The sequence below is a fragment of the Pseudorasbora parva genome, chromosome 17, assembly GCF_024679245.1.
Source record: "Pseudorasbora parva isolate DD20220531a chromosome 17, ASM2467924v1, whole genome shotgun sequence".
In the NCBI taxonomy this organism is placed as follows: Eukaryota; Metazoa; Chordata; class Actinopteri; order Cypriniformes; family Gobionidae; genus Pseudorasbora; species Pseudorasbora parva.
The window spans coordinates 38296634-38312790 of NC_090188.1; the positions used below are offsets into that span (position 1 = coordinate 38296634).

Consider the following 16157-nt stretch of genomic DNA (forward strand, 5'->3'; position numbering starts at 1 on the left):
CACCAGCCGTCTGCAGCTAGAGTTTATGACTACTGCGCTCAGTGCAAATCACCACAGCTTGCTAAAATGAATTGATTAAATTCTAATTGTTATGAAGCGAGACAGAGAGAGTCCCTTATGATCTGCCAGGCTGTGAAGCTGTATTCATCTATAAGAGGAAAAGAGGGATGGAGATGGAGGTTTCCGCTGTAAACTTGGAGGAAATGTGCCATGCAGGCCAGATAATCATTATAATCATACATTTTGTATTTGAATGGATGTTTCCTTTAAAAAGCTTATGTGTTGATTCAATGAAGATATAAAATCAAAAGGTATCACTTTACCCCATCCAGCCCACCCCTCATTTAATACCCTCTTAACCTTTGAAAAAGTAAATGAATCATGTAAATCTTTCTCTCTTCCTTAAAGGACAGAAGGTACGTTTTTGAAGGATATCTTGGCTGTTCTTTTCCATAATGAAAAAGGGTGGGTTTGTCAAGCTTCAAGTTGATAAAATAAAAAGTAGTAGCATAACATCAGAACGCCTATTCATTTCAGTTATATGGAGAAGAGCAGTCAGGATAGTTTCAGAAATCGAAAATCAAACGATGAGAGACTGTTGTTTCCCTTTTGTATCTGCATTAAAATGGACATCTCTACTATACAGGGAGTGCAGAATTATTAGGCAAGTTGTATTTTTGAGGATTAATTTTATTATTGAACAACAACCATGTTCTCAATGAACACAAAAAACTCATTAATATCAAAGCTGAATATTTTTGGAAGTTTTAGTTTTAGCTATTTTAGGGGGATATCTGTGTGTGCAGGTGACTATTACTGTGCATAATTATTAGGCAACTTAACAAAAAACTAATTTATACCCATTTCAATTATTTATTTTTACCAGTGAAACCAATATAACATCTCAACATTCACAAATATTCATTTCTGACATTCAAAAACCAAACAAAAACAAATCAGTGACCAATATAGCCACCTTTCTTTGCAAGGACACTCAAAAGCCTGCCATCCATGGATTCTGTCAGTGTTTTGATCTGTTCACCATCAACATTGCGTGCAGCAGCAACCACAGCCTCCCAGACACTGTTCAGAGAGGTGTACTGTTTTCCCTCCTTGTAAATCGCACATTTGATGATGGACCACAGGTTCTCAATGGGGTTCAGATCAGGTGAACAAGGAGGCCATATCATTAGATTTTCTTCTTTTATACCCTTTCTTGCCAGCCACGCTGTGGAGTACTTGGACGCGTGTGATGGAGCATTGTCCTGCATGAAAATCATGTTTTTCTTGAAGGATGCAGACTTCTTCCTGTACCACTGCTTGAAGAAGGTGCCTTCCAGAAACTGGCAGTAGGACTGGGAGTTGAGCTTGACTCCATCCTCAACCCGAAAAGGCCCCACAAGCTCATCTTTGATGATACCAGCCCAAACCAGTACTCCACCTCCACCTTGCTGGCGTCGGACTGGAGCTCTCTGCCCTTTACCAATCCAGCCACGGGCCCATCCATCTGGCCCATCAAGACTCACTCTCATTTCATCAGTCCATAAAACCTAAGAAAAATCAGTCTTGAGATATTTCTTGGCCCAGTCTTGACGTTTCAGCTTGTGTGTCTTGTTCAGTGGTGGTCGACTTTCTGCCTTTCTTACCTTGGCCATGTCTCTGAGTATTGCACACCTTGTGCTTTTGGGCACTCCAGTGATGTTGCAGCTCTGAAATATGGCCAAACTGGTGGCAAGTGGCATCTTGGCAGCTGCACGCTTGACTTTTCTCAGTTCACGGGCAGTTATTTTGCGCCTTGGTTTTTCCACACGCTTCTTGCGACCCTGTTGACTATTTTGAATGAAACGCTTGATTTTTCGATGATCACGCTTCAGAAGCTTGGCTATTTTAAGACTGCTGCATCCCTCTGCAATATATCTCACTATTTTTGACTTTTCTGAGCCTGTCAAGTCCTTCTTTTGACCCATTTTGCCAAAGGAAAGGAAGTTGCCTAATAATTATGCACACCTGATATAGGGTGTTGATGTCATTAGACCACACCCCTTCTCATTACAGAGATGCACATCACCTAATATGCTTAATTGGTAGTAGGCTTTCCAGCCTATACAGCTTGGAGTAAGACAACATGCATAACGAGGATGATGTGGTCAAAATACTCATTTGCCTAATAATTCTGCACTCCCTGTATAGTATGCAAAATGCACAATGTGATATGAGTAGTATAACTTATTGTATAGTAGTATAACAAATCAAACATTAGGCAAACACTGCTCTGATGTATTAGAAAAAAGGCTCTAAGAGTTAGAAGTTCACATCTAATGGAGACTTTTGGGCAAATTTGGGTACAGTTAACAGTTTCTGTTCTCAGCTTAAGCATCTTTAAAGTGGAGATGAAACAGAAGAAGCAGGAGATATTTTCTTTCGTTTTGTATCATACATGCAAGTGTGACGGATTATAGAAAAAGTCCCCACCCTTCTTTTTTCCTATCCATTGTTTGTTAATGGTTTTTAAGTGTGGAATGTGGCTGTTGCACTCAAAAATAAATGCAAGCTTGAAGTCGATTGTAATAAAGGTACAGGGTTTATTGGCATATATCACCAGAGGAAACTGTCGAGCTGTGACATTTTCATTAATCATTTCACGGTCAAAACATGGATGAATTATTCATAATCAGATTAAGGTCTATCACATGCATTTACAAAATATAGAGGGTGAATTTATTTTTTTTATTGAATGCCAGTTTTACAAAAAGATTCCAGACTTTGTTGAAAATGCCGTATCGAGGTGTCATACATGTCTATTAGGGGTGACCCCGAACAGTCGAAGATTCGATGCATCGATATGCGGAGCCGGATTCCACCAGCGATCTCGCAGCCGAATCTTCGCAGGTGTTCTGATTATTTAAAATTCGAACATGTTTTCATTGAGTTTACACACACCGGCAGCGGCATTCGTGCCTTAAATCCTGCGGTGCCATTTCAAGTCAAAATGAAATCAAAACGTCACCCAAAACATGGGTGGAGTCAAAACATGTCACATCGATATTCAATGCTATTTTCGATACCATGTGGGAAAAACGCTGCATATGCTGTCAATTGGAGATATAGATATAGATATATAAAGTAATTTTTTGTCTTTTGAAAGTCTAGGCAATCAAAAATTTCTTCTGAAGAGATCACTTTATATGATTAAGCTTTTTCTCATGTATAAACATTGATCAATTACTATTAAAATTATCTCACAAATATTTGCTAACTCAGTGTATTTTTTACTACGGGGTAATTGTGTTGTAATAGCTTACACACAGCAAGTAAGCTTGATTCCGAAGGGTAAATTGAATATAAAAAAAACAAATAAACATATTACAAACAATAGCACAAATAAATACAATAGAATAAAATATACAAATGAAATAGACTGCTTTATTTTTTCAGGTAGGTCTAACATTCAGGTAAGAAACTGAATAAAAGACGCTAAGTAGGATAATTACATTTAAAATAACGTTGGATAAAAAATAAAATAGCTTCATATGAAACCATTAAAGTTACACAAGTTGATCAGTCAAGAGCAGTGTGATCGTTTGTCTTTTTGTAACACGGCGAATGCTGTGGACTTTTCCTCACGACAGCGTGTTAGTGTGTGTGATCGGTCTGAATTTTGCGCGATTGCACATAATTCTACTAATCCCCGCAGATTTCGCGCTCACATCTGAAGCACACACACTATTATAAAGCCGCCTCTGGCATACAAGTGCAAACATTTGCTTCTTTTTCCAGTTTATTGTTGGTCAAATACACTCAAAAAAATCTCAGTGCACAATTTGAAGAGTATTAATGTAAGCACAGTCGTAAACAGTTCAGGAAGAAATGACGAATGAGTAACAGGAACAGTGTTCAGGATCCACGAACGTGCATGTGAACGCACTCAAAGTGTTTTTTTCCTCTCTAAGGCAGGTATTTTTTTAGGTTTATTTATTAAAATGTTCTATATGTTTAATATATTTGTGATGTTCTGTATTTCGATCGCAGCTTTAAAATGTTACGGAAAAACGTTTTACGAATGTTTATCCACGACATTACCCTTTTATTTAAACCTAAATAAGAAAGCCATTGTCCGCTCGTCTGTCAGTTGGCAGGCAGGTTTGGTCGCTTTATTAAAAGTTGTTGCTGTGTGCAGTATGTAATGTCCCCCCCCCACACACACACATGCACACACACACAGATGATTCCACTATCAGTCAACTATAGAAAGATTCGACAATTCTGATCCGAATGTGTAAATCCTTAGTCGGGGACATCCCTAATATGTAAACAAACAAGACATACATTTTGGTGTTCATCTATACCAGATATACTACTGTTGGGTATGGGTTGGAAGTACTGAAATGGAAAAAAAATATTGCCCTGTCTTTTTATTTGCAATATTTTTCATGCAACACAAAATCTGCCACTTTTTTTGTTCAACACACTTGCACAGGGGATAATCTTAATGGCTTTTTGTGATGAAAATGTCTTTTAAGTACCTCTTCTTTTCCTCTTGTGGCTCTTTCTGCAATCTGTGTTGGCGTTGTGACCGCTTGAGGATTTGATGACTTTAACATCAGACACACGCTCTTACAACTCAGTTTGAAATGTGAGGACTTATTATTGCAATAACTTGTGAATATTTTCTCCGGCTGCCATACCTCCACCTTCATCTGAGACGATCTCTAGTGTGCTTCAGAGAGATGTAGCGTTATCTCATATGTGATCCGCCAGGATGCAGAAACGTTTCCCAGCACAGCAGCGAAGTCTTGTACCGTTTCATGTCCTTTGATGTCAATACCCACATGTCCATCACAATCCCACACCATACCAGGATATATCATATAACATCAGGATATAGCGTTATACCCTGACAGTGACATACATTTGTTTTGTTTCCCCTCTGCAGACTGCAGAACAGCTACACGGCGTCTCAGAGAGCTAATCAAGACCTGGAGGAGAAACTTCACGCTCTGGTAAACTTTACCCTCAACTTCTCTCTCCCTTTCTAAAGCCCTTTATCTTAAACACTGATGTCTTTAATTGCCATTTAATTGTTTCGAGCACCCTAATGATGCCACGCTCAGTCAGTTTGTCACAAGTATTATAAACCGTAATTAAGGAAACTTTTGCTTAGCTTCATTCTCCAGGGACTAACAAACAAGCACCCGTATTCCTCATGCCACTCATGCATGGTGGAAGTTCATTTTCCACTGGGAAATTGTTGTTGGAAGACAAGCAACAGTGATTGTGTCGCTTTGATTTGCTTTTGAGATAAAAACACCATTATTATTCTTGCATTGTGATTTAAACTGTTGCAGTCCTGCTAGGAAGTCTACTGCGAGTTTTGCTTACTCGCCAAATCTGACTCACTTTCGGCTCTTTCTGAATGTTCATTTTGGATCGCGCCTTCATGAGGAGCTGCGATAGGCAAATAATACTGCCCTGGATGATCATAGTTACTGGCCTTGTTAAAGTCGCCATGAAAATTCTTCTTTTTTTAGGAATTTTGCGTTGTTCACTCAAAAAAATTATAATTTTGTCATACGTATTCGCCCCCTCATGTCATTCCAAACCTTGTAATTAATCTTCGGATCACAAGTGAAGTTTTTTTTAATGAAATCTGAGAGCTTTATGTCCTTCCATTGACCATCTACTCTACACAATGACCTCTTTCAAGCCCCAGAAAGGTATTAAAGTAATCTATGTGATTCTAGTGGTTTAACCTCAATGTTTTGAACCAACGCCATTGTTTTGTTTGCTTAAAAAAGCTTAATGTACCACTTTATCTCCAATGCTCTTTTATTGCTCTTGCGTCAGAAGTGCTCTTGTGAACACGCGTTGGAGATTAATGTTTTGTAAATAAAGTGGTAAATTATGTTTTTTGAGCAAACAAAGCACTGGCATTGCTTCATATAATCGAGGTTAATCCATTGAAGTCACATGGATTACTTATATGATGTCTTTACTACCTTTCTGAGGCTTAAAAGTGGTAGTTGCGTAGAGTAGACGAATTTCATCAAAAAGATCTTCACTTATTTTCCGAAGATGATTGAAAGTCTCATGGGACAGTTTCATATTTGTGGGTGAACTATCCCTTTAAGACCAGTTCACACTGCACCAACAGACACACAGTCAGGTTTTGTCTGTTCAGTGTCTCCTGTTGGTATCTGTCAGAGCTGGTTTTCACCGATTAAACATGTTGAATCTGCGGAAGTGACAGACTGTAATCTGATGATATTTTTTATATGCGTTGGTCGGCGTCATCTCTGATCACTTCTCCAATGACGTGTTTAAAGGTTACTCTACCGCTTTTTCATATTAAACTGTTATTCCCTTAACTAAGACGAGTTGACACATACCTCTCTCGTCTCAGTGCGTGCTCTTATGCCTGGTTCAGACTACACGATATTAGCCCGAATTTGGCACAATCTGTGTGACGTAAGGTGTCGTAGGGATTCGTAAATGATAATGGACGTCGGGACGCAAGATCATGCATCGGGACGCATCATCTCAAATAGTGTGTCATAGTATACGACAACCGAATCCGCGTCTGCGATAGTTCACGACGTCATGACAGAAAGACTAGCATGTTTAATTTTTTTTGCGGTCCTTCACGACGAGTTCTGTCACGTGTGCCGCTGACCAACCGGAGCACAGACAGTTTCACAGCTTTCAAACACGGCGAAACCCATAAGAGATGACGGAGCGGCTAACTTTAGGTGGAATTATAAAATGGAGGAAAGGTTCGTGGAGTTGTGGCAACAGTATTCCTGCCTGTACGGTGTGTCATCGACGGACTACCACAATCAAATAAGAAAAATGCTGGCGAACAATAGCGGAAGCCCTTCAGGAACCCTGTGAGTAACGTTACTGAAATCTAAGCTTAAAAGATGTTTTACAAATACGTTGTGGTGGCAAGCTTTTACTTCTGGCTAATAACTAAATATTTAATATAAAAAGAACAATATTTTACCTCAAGTTCTCTTTGGAGGATTGACAGCCCATAATGTCCTCTTCCAGCAAGCCACGAACATGTTTTTTGTTCGGTTTTCCTTCTATTTTTGCGCTTTTCCAAACATAAAACAGCCGAAACACGCTACTTCAGACATCGTTTGTTTACGCTCTTGTTTCTTAAAGTCAATGACATCACGCACGTCGTGACAACAAGCGATGATTGGTCGAGTAGCAACGTGTAGTCTGACATGTTTCTAGTCCAGGACACGACAAGATATTCAGAGTAAAAATCGCCTAATCTGACACAGTAACTATCGTAACAGACAAAAATATCTTGTAGTCTGAACCAGGCATTAATCTCTCTGACGCGCGGTGACGATCTGATTTCCCCACTAAGCCCAGTTCATTCACTATGGTACCAAACAGAGATCAAGTTAGAAGCGACCAAACACCTCCACGTTTCCCTATTTAAATACAGTTACACCAATAGTTGAACGATCAAGAATGTTGACATAAAATAAAACGTGGCACTTTTCTAAACAGATTAAAAAGGAGAACTATAATGTATGGCGGAATAGCACTTCTGAGAGTACTTTGACTCGGCGCAGTAAAAAGTCCCGCCTGAAAAAAGGGAGGATTTTTCAGGCGGGACTTTTTACTGCGCCGAGTCAAAGTACTCTCAGAAGTGCAATCAGAATGTCACCGAGCAATTAAGTGCACGCACTGAGACGAGAGAGGTATGTATCAACTCGTCTTAGTTAAGGAAATAACAGTTTAATATGAAAAAACGGTAGAGTATCCCTTTAATGGCGCGAGGGCAGGACAACCTACATTTCTTGTTCAAGAATCCATTTTACCTGCATATGCGTCAAAAAGAAAGAAAAGTGCCTTTGTGTTGTCATGATTTCCCTAAAAAGCTTTTGTTAATGTTTCAAAACACTACTTAAAACTTTTACAATAAATGTATGGGCGAGTGGTTTAACAAAGAATGCATATAAGAATGCACAAACGTATGCAATGTGTCATACGTCCATCAGACAGAATCAAGCCTTTTTGACAATTTTTAAAGCCTTTTTGTAAAGGGGCGGTTGCATGCGATTTCACTTTTTTAACTTTAGTTAGTGTGTAATGTCGCTGCTTGAGCATAAACAGTATCTGCAAAGTTACAGCGCTGAAAGTTCAATGCAAACGGAGATATTGTCTTTTAAAGTTATGGCAGTTTGTTGACTACAAAAACGGCCGGTTTGGACTACAACGAGCTTCTTCCCGGGTTGGTGACATCATAAACCCTTGCTAGTCACCGCAGATGTGACTTCTGCCCCTAATGGGAAGGGCCGTGGCGTTTCCAGCAACATGTGCTTGGCAAAAATACAGGAAACTACATTTGGCCATCTAACCAATCTAAGACCATTGCGTTTTTCAGAGGGATGGGCTTCATAGAAGCAGGAAGCAAACGAGCCGTTCAAAGGACAGTGGAGACAGCGGTGTGGAATAAAGATAAAATATAAGAAGAATATGGCGTTTAAAAAAAGAATAGAAAAAGAAGTATTAAGACATGTTATACTGCGCCCAATAAACACAACCAAGCCTAGAAAAAGAAAAAAACAGAACCACCTCTTTAAACGATTAGTTTACCGAAAAGTGAATAAAGAAAACCTGTTTTTTTTTAATATTACAATTATTTACTTCTTTACATTTTTATCATTCCAAACCTGACTTCTGTGATAGACAAAAATAAATTTTGAATAGTGGTCAACTGAAAGTGATTTGTTTGATGGCTAATAAAACCCATGTATACATCACATCACACTATTTATTTTAAAGACAATAAATAACCCTTTATTAAATTCTACACTATAAAAAAGGCTCCAGAATGGAGTTTCACAGCAACGCCATAGAAGAGCCATTTTAGTTCCCCAAAGAACCTTTCAATGGCTCTAAAGAGCACAATATTTCTTAGTGTGAAGAACATTTTTCCACTATAAAGATGGTTCTTAATAATTTTCAAATAAATACCTTTTTTTTAAGTGTATAACAATTATTTAGTTTGTTTAACTTTTTTTTGTAATTTATTATACAGAACGGTATAAGAAAGTCAGTTAATGAAGACCAAGAATGGGAGCTCCTGTGCGTCAGCGCTGTCAAAATAAAAGTCCCATCTCAGACCAAATATGCCAGGGGCTGATGTACAACCACTAATTTTAAATAATGTATTAAAATTAATAAGAGCTTTCAAGCTTAAAAAAGCACAAAAGCTATTGTATGGCTTCAAAAGACTTGGAATATTAAAGTCATATTAGAGCACTTCTTGCTATTTTGGAGCTTGACAGCCCTTCATTTACATCCATTTGAAAAGAGTGACCAGAATTTTCTTCAGAAATTCAACTTTGATGTTGCACAAAAAAAGAAAGTAATCCAGGTCTGGATCGACATGGACTATTGATGGTCTCTTTAAGCGGATCAAAGATTTCCAAGCATTGCTGTTAAATGTACCACTTATTTATTCTTCATGGCATATGTTATTAAACATTTTTGCAGGAAAGGAGAAAAAAAACTATACTCAAGGCTTGTCAATGTCATCCTGTTTTAGCATTGTCAGTCGTTTTCCATTCCAGTTCTGTTTAAAAATGCAGTCACATGAAATCAAAGCTGTTTCCTTTTTTAAAAAGATTGATTTGCCATTGATGTTTTTTCCTTTCGATAAAAGAACAAAAGCAGAATGGCCTGAATGACCACTGTGGTCGTAATGCTCACGCCTCATGGCCGCGCTGATGGATCAGTCAGGCGTCTTGGTTGCAGACAGAACTCGCCGTGTTTTGCATGATTTTCCCTCTAAAAGCTTTGTTTGTGTGAAAATGTTCTGTGCTTTAGAGCCCTGCTACCAAACAGACAAAGACAAAGTCATTTTCAGAGAACAATCGCGAGGAGAAAAAAAGCAACATCAAAAGCTAAAGATTGAATAAATGTACAAATTTGTCCCTAAGCCTCTTTTCCTTCATGGAGTATAAAACAAATCCCACTGGATCTTCTAATACATCATAATAACTGTCATAGACTGCAGTCGTCCGACAATACGATTCAATTAGGATGAATGCGATAGAAAGATTATTTAGATGTGATGCATCACAGAAACAGTGCGTCGTGTTCAGCGCAATGCATTCATTAAAATATCTTTGGAAACTGCTGTTGGATTTCATGTTTTATTAAAGCCAATATGAATCTAAATTTCCCCCCGACTGCCCTTTTCCAGTTTCGCTCAAATGAAAATTTAATCAAACGTGCATCTGTAATAAGTTATTTTAGGAATCTTTTATCACTCTTAGGTGGTTTGCAAAATTATCCCTAGAGTAATTTAGCATGACTGAAAATCTTCAGAATGAGCCGCTTTCTCTTAATCGGGTCTGATGACTTCATGTGTGTATAAGACAGCATTAGCTCACCATGATTTATGTTCATTTTCACTTAAACCCCAGCGCTACCTTAGTTCTGCAGGGTGAGATCTCATATCCATGACCTCTGCATAGAGCTTTGCCAATCGCAGGTGAAACAGGTGGCATTCTGCTGGATAATCTCTCATCGCGCACACAGGGATTATCCCGGCCGACCTGTTCCACCTCGTCATGGGCTCATCATTTCTTACCGCAGGTGCTCTCAGGACACCAGCTCGTGCAGAGCGCTGTTTGAGCAAATTCATATATCCAGATACAAAAATCTTTTTTTAATCATTTTCAGAAAGGGTATTATAAATATATCTTTTCTTGGTTGCTGATTGGTTAATACCGCGTATTCAGGGATTGAAAAGCATGGAGAAAGAAAAATTTTGAAGTGCACATTTATTTAATAATCTTAACTGACAGATTTACACAAACATTCATTAATATTGAAGAACAAAAAAAATTGTAATGAATAGCCTATGCAATGTGGTGCATATATTTATCAAAATTCTAGAGTTCTCTATGAGAGATCTGCGCTACTGTGATCTGTCACGCCAAATTAAAGGGGTACCTCAGCGCTGGGAAGATGAATGTGTTTTTAAACTGGGTCATCAATGTAGTAGAAATGTGAAATTATTTTTGAATTTGGCCCCTTCTAGACTGAGAAAAGACAGAAAAGTTATTTTTGTCTCATGGGGATGAAAGACTACAATTCCCAGAATGCTTTGCTGCCCTGTGAGGCCACTCCCAAAACCACCGCTACTGGATCATTTGTCCTCCACGGCACCGCCACTACCGTTGTTTTCATTTTTTATAGTAGTAAAATTAGGGGTGCCCCCGAATAGTCGAAGATTCGATGCATCGATATGCGGAGCCTGATTCGACCACCGATCTCACGGTCGAATCTTTGCGGGTGTTATGAAACGAGGATCATACCATTTTGGCAATATGGGGGTGCTCAATATTTTAAAGACGTGTCGTGGCGCTGAGCTGAGCATCGGTGTGCGACCCCTTTAAGGGCACTGAGCTTCGCACCGCGCCTTTAAAATTATTACACGTTCAATGAGTGTACACACACCGCCGGCAGCATTCAGCGCCTGTCCGCGGCCACTCGGGAAGTTGTTTAAAATCCTGCCGCACCACAGAGCGCTTTCGTGCAGCTCATCTGTCAGTCAATTCAAAATTGAGCTTGCGTGTATATAATGTGCGCGTCAGGTGGCGGTGTGAGTGAGATCCTGAGGGGCGCGGGGCTGAGCTTCGCGTACGTCTTCACCCGCTTTAGGCACAATCGGCTTCAGAACGTGCATTTAAACGCACTCAGTGTTCTTTTCCTCTCTAGGCAGGTATTTTTTTTGTTTTATTTATCAAAATGTTCTTTTATATATTTGTGTGATGTTCTGTATTTCGATCGCAGCTTTAACATGTTATGAGAAAACGGTTTATTAATGTTTATCCACCACATTACCTTTTAGGCTATTTAAACCTAAATAAGAAAGCCATTGTCAGTTCGTCTGTCAGTTGGCAGGCAGTTTTGGTCGCTTTATTAAAAGTTGTTGCTGTGTGCAGTGTGTAAAGGAAAATAAAAATAGTTTTACCCTCCTGCTGACAGTGTTGTGCCCCTCCCAACCCATTCACACACACACACAGATGATTCGACTATCAGTCGACCATAAAGAGATTCGACAATTCTGATTCAAATATCTAAATCCTTAGTCGAGGACAGCCCTAAATAAAATCATACAGTGCCTTGCGAAAGTATTTGGCCCCCTTGAACTTTGCGACCTTGTGCCACATTTCATGCTTCAAACATGATATAAAACTGTAATTTTTTGTGAAGAATCAACAACAAGTTGGACACAATCATGAAGTGGAACGAAATTTATTGGATATTTCAAACTTTAAAAAAAAAAAATCAAAAACTGAAAAATTGGGCGTGCAAAATTATTCGGCCCCTTTACTTTCAGTGCAGCAAACTCTCTCCAGAAGTTCAGTGAGGATCTCTGAATGATCCAGTGTTGACCTAAATGACTAATGATGATAAATAGCATCCACCTGTGTGTAATCAAGTCTCCGTATAAATGCACCTGCACTGTGATAGTCTCAGAGGTCCGTTTAAAGCGCAGAGAGCATCATGAAGAACAAGGAACACACCAGGCAGGTCCGAGATACTGTAGTGGAGAAGTTTAAAGCCGGATTTGGATACAAAAAGATTTCCCAAGCTTTAAACATCCCAAGGAGCACTGTGTAAGCGATAATATTGAAATGGAAGGAGCATCAGACCACTGCAAATCTACCAAGACCTGGCCGTCCCTCTAAACTTTCAGCTCATACAAGGAGAAGACTGATCAGAGATGCAGCCAAGAGGCCCATGATCACTCTGGATGAACTGCAGAGATCTACAGCTGAGGTGGGAGACAATCAGTCAGATACTACACAAATCTGGCCTTTCTGGAAGAGTGGCAAGAAGAAAGCCATTTCTTAAAGATATCCATAAAAAGTGTTGTTTAAAGTTTGCCACAAGCCACCTGAGAGACACACATGTGGAAGAAGGTGCTCTGGTCTGATGAAACCAAAATTGAACTTTTTGGCAACAATGCAAAACGTTATGTTTGGTGTAAAAGCAACACAGCTCATCACCCTGAACACACCATCCCCACTGTCAAACATGGTGGTGGCAGCATCATGGTTTGGGCCTGCTTTTCTTCAGCAGGGACAGGGAAGATGGTTCAAATTGATGGGAAGATGGATGGAGCAAAATACAGGACCATTCTGGAAGAAAACCTGATGGAGTCTGCAAAAGACCTGAGACTGGGACGGAGATTTGTCTTCCAACAAGACAATAATCCAAAACATAAAGCAAAATCTACAATGGAATGGTTCAAAAATAAACATATCCAGGTGTTAGAATGGCCAAGTCAAAGTCCAGACCTGAATCCAATCGAGAATCTGTGGAAAGAACTGAAAACTGCTGTTCACAAACGCTCTCCATCCAACCTCACTGAGCTCCAGCTGTTCTGCAAGGAGGAACGGGCAAACATTTCAGTCTCTCGATGTGCAAAACGGATAGAGACATACCCCAAGCCACTTACAGCTGTAATCGCAGCAAAAGGTGGCGCAACTTAAAGGGGCCGAATAATTTTGCATGCCCAATTTTTCAGTTTTTGATATGTTAAAAAAGCTTTAACTATATCCAATACATTTCATTCCACTTCATCATTGTGTCCCACTTGTTGTTGATTCTTTACAAAAAAAAATAGTTTCATATCTTTATGTTTGAAGCCTGAAATGTGGCAAAAGGTCGCAAAGTTCAAGGGGGCCGAATACTTTCGCAAGGCACTATTTCTATATTTCTATTAAGCACTTATTTTTATTTCAGTTTTAGTCGTAGTACTTTGTCATTTAAATTCAACTAGTTTTATTTAGATAGCAAGGCAACATTTCTAATTTGTTTTTCTTTTAATATTTATATTTGATTTTATCTTTATTTCACTTAACTGAAAAGTTTTTCACAGGATAATAATGTATAACTGAAGACGTAGTGGTGATTGAGAAGTGTGCACAAATACTGTCTAGTTTCTGTCGGTCTCCATTCTTTCTTGTCTTTACTGTCTTTCTCTCATTTGCACTCCATCTTATATTTGCAGACATACAGTTAATAAAAATACAAGAATAAGCAATATTAAATCTTTCTCTTGCTTTCTTTCTTCCCCCTTTCCTCTCTCCTCATGCTGCCTTGCGACTTGGGTATTTCACCATCATCATCTTCATCATCATCAGGCTGCCATCAGTCAAACTTGGGTCTATGCAGTTGCGTTCACTCTTTCTATTTATCCATTTCCTTCTCTCTGTCTCTGTTCTCCTAATAAGTATCACCGTGAATACCATTCCCATGACTCACCGCATCTCTTTCCTGTCTCCTCTCCTTTCTTCCTGCAGTAGATGGCTGGATATAGCTGTGGCCATGCCCGTGTCTGTGCATGTGGGCAGGGGGATTCTGGGATAGATGCAGCAGTCCAAATGTGTAGCTCGGTGGTTAAAATGCACTGCACAACGCAGAGAACACCGTAAGAAAAGCTGCAAAATTTGCTGAAATATCAGTGGGTCCGGGTGATGTTTTTCCTCCCTTTGGAAAGGCTATTTGTGAGCAACCGAATGCCTTCCATAAGGCCATTAGTGAAGTGGTCCGTAACAGCGGCCGCTCGCTTCTTCAGCCTTGTTGATACAGGAAGTATTTTTCCTATTCATTTTCATCACAGGTTTTTAAAGAAACAGTTAAGTAACAAGTAAGCCGTAAACCATTCGAGTAAAGAAAATAGTGACAGGAAAAATAAACCAAACTGTATTCACAGATATGAATCAACCACTCAACCCATAAATAGGGCTCAAATAAATTGTATTTTTTTCAGTTCATATATATATATATATATATATATATATATATATATATACTTTTTTTTTTATTTATTTTTCATTTTTCTGGATTCAATTTTAATTTCAGTAATCAAAAGGCATAATTGAAATCATAAAACTTTTTAACAATTTATAAACAATGTATTAAAAGTTTAACAAAGAATTGTGTTTTTACTGGCCTATTTTTTCCCTCCAGATTCTGTGTTTTCAGAAAGAAAATAAATCTGGATTTTGAATAAGTTAATTAATACAAATGTAATGATTTAATTAAATTATCATCAAAAGCATGCCTAATCTATTAAATTCATAATTAATTCATTTTAATTTATTTATTTAAATAAATTGTTTAATTTAATTTTAATTTTGATCTTAATTTTAATCATCTTTAGGATAACCTGAATTTTGTAATTAAACATAATTTTTCATGTTAGGACTGTCTTGAAATATTTACAGCTAAAATGATTTATCTGTGGATAAAATGACTGGGATTTACTTTCTGTTTACTTTGCTTTGCTCACATACAGCCTGTCAGATTTAATTTTTCCTAATTGTTAATTAACAATAGTCCTATATGTAATACAATATTCTGGTAGTAGCTACAAATGGGAATTTGGCAGCGATGTTTGTCAAAATAACGTTGATTCTAAATAAATTGGAAGTAACCCACGCTTTGGCTGTACCAAGCAGGTGCATATTATAATACACATATATTTCCTAAATTAGGCATTTTTTAGGCTCAGTCATTTATGAAACCTTTTAGTGTAGCGCTAAAGCTCTCTGTTAACACTTATTTGGCATTTTGACCACTTGACTACAACTTTGGATGGTGTTAATGCATCTGTTAAACTGATAAAAACACTTTCTTTCTTTCTGTCTCCCTCCTTTCTGCCCGTAGTCTGTCCGATGTGCTGTGTGTTATACTGGCTGTTGCATTGCCTTAGCTCCACGTGGACTGCATCATGCTGAAAGGCTTTCCTCTCCTTAACTCTCTTTTATTGGTCCACACTGTCCGCTTCAGTCAAACGGCGACTATAAAGATAATTGCTTTGTTATGAACATGCCAAGCTCCCGATTAAGGGTCACAGTTTCTCTCTGCTTTTTCTTTGTGTGTCTCTGTCTCCACTTAAACCAAGAGCCGACAGGACTGAAGTAGCAAAGCTTCTGCTAAGTATGTCCTCTTTAAAGTTTAAAGAGCTTTTGTTCAGTCATTGTAGTACAAAGACATCTCGGACTTTGCAGGAGTGTAGTGTCCTCAGACAGCACTCACTTCCCTCAATTAGAAAAACTCAGAATTCAGACACAAGACATTTTTGCTGTATAAATGTAGCTGGC

At 38.6% G+C, this 16157-nt stretch overlaps 1 protein-coding gene across 4 annotated transcripts in view; it reads left to right on the plus strand.

The window, feature by feature from the left end:
- The window catches only part of tjap1 (tight junction associated protein 1 (peripheral)), a 183770-nt gene that overhangs the window by 146844 nt on the left and 20769 nt on the right, over window positions 1-16157 (plus strand). For all 4 annotated transcript variants that reach the window (XM_067422605.1, XM_067422603.1, XM_067422601.1 and 1 more), the window contains one exon: window positions 4934-5000. In XM_067422605.1, the coding sequence (XP_067278706.1) occupies window positions 4934-5000 (67 nt within the window). The remainder of the gene's footprint in view (window positions 1-4933; window positions 5001-16157) is intronic.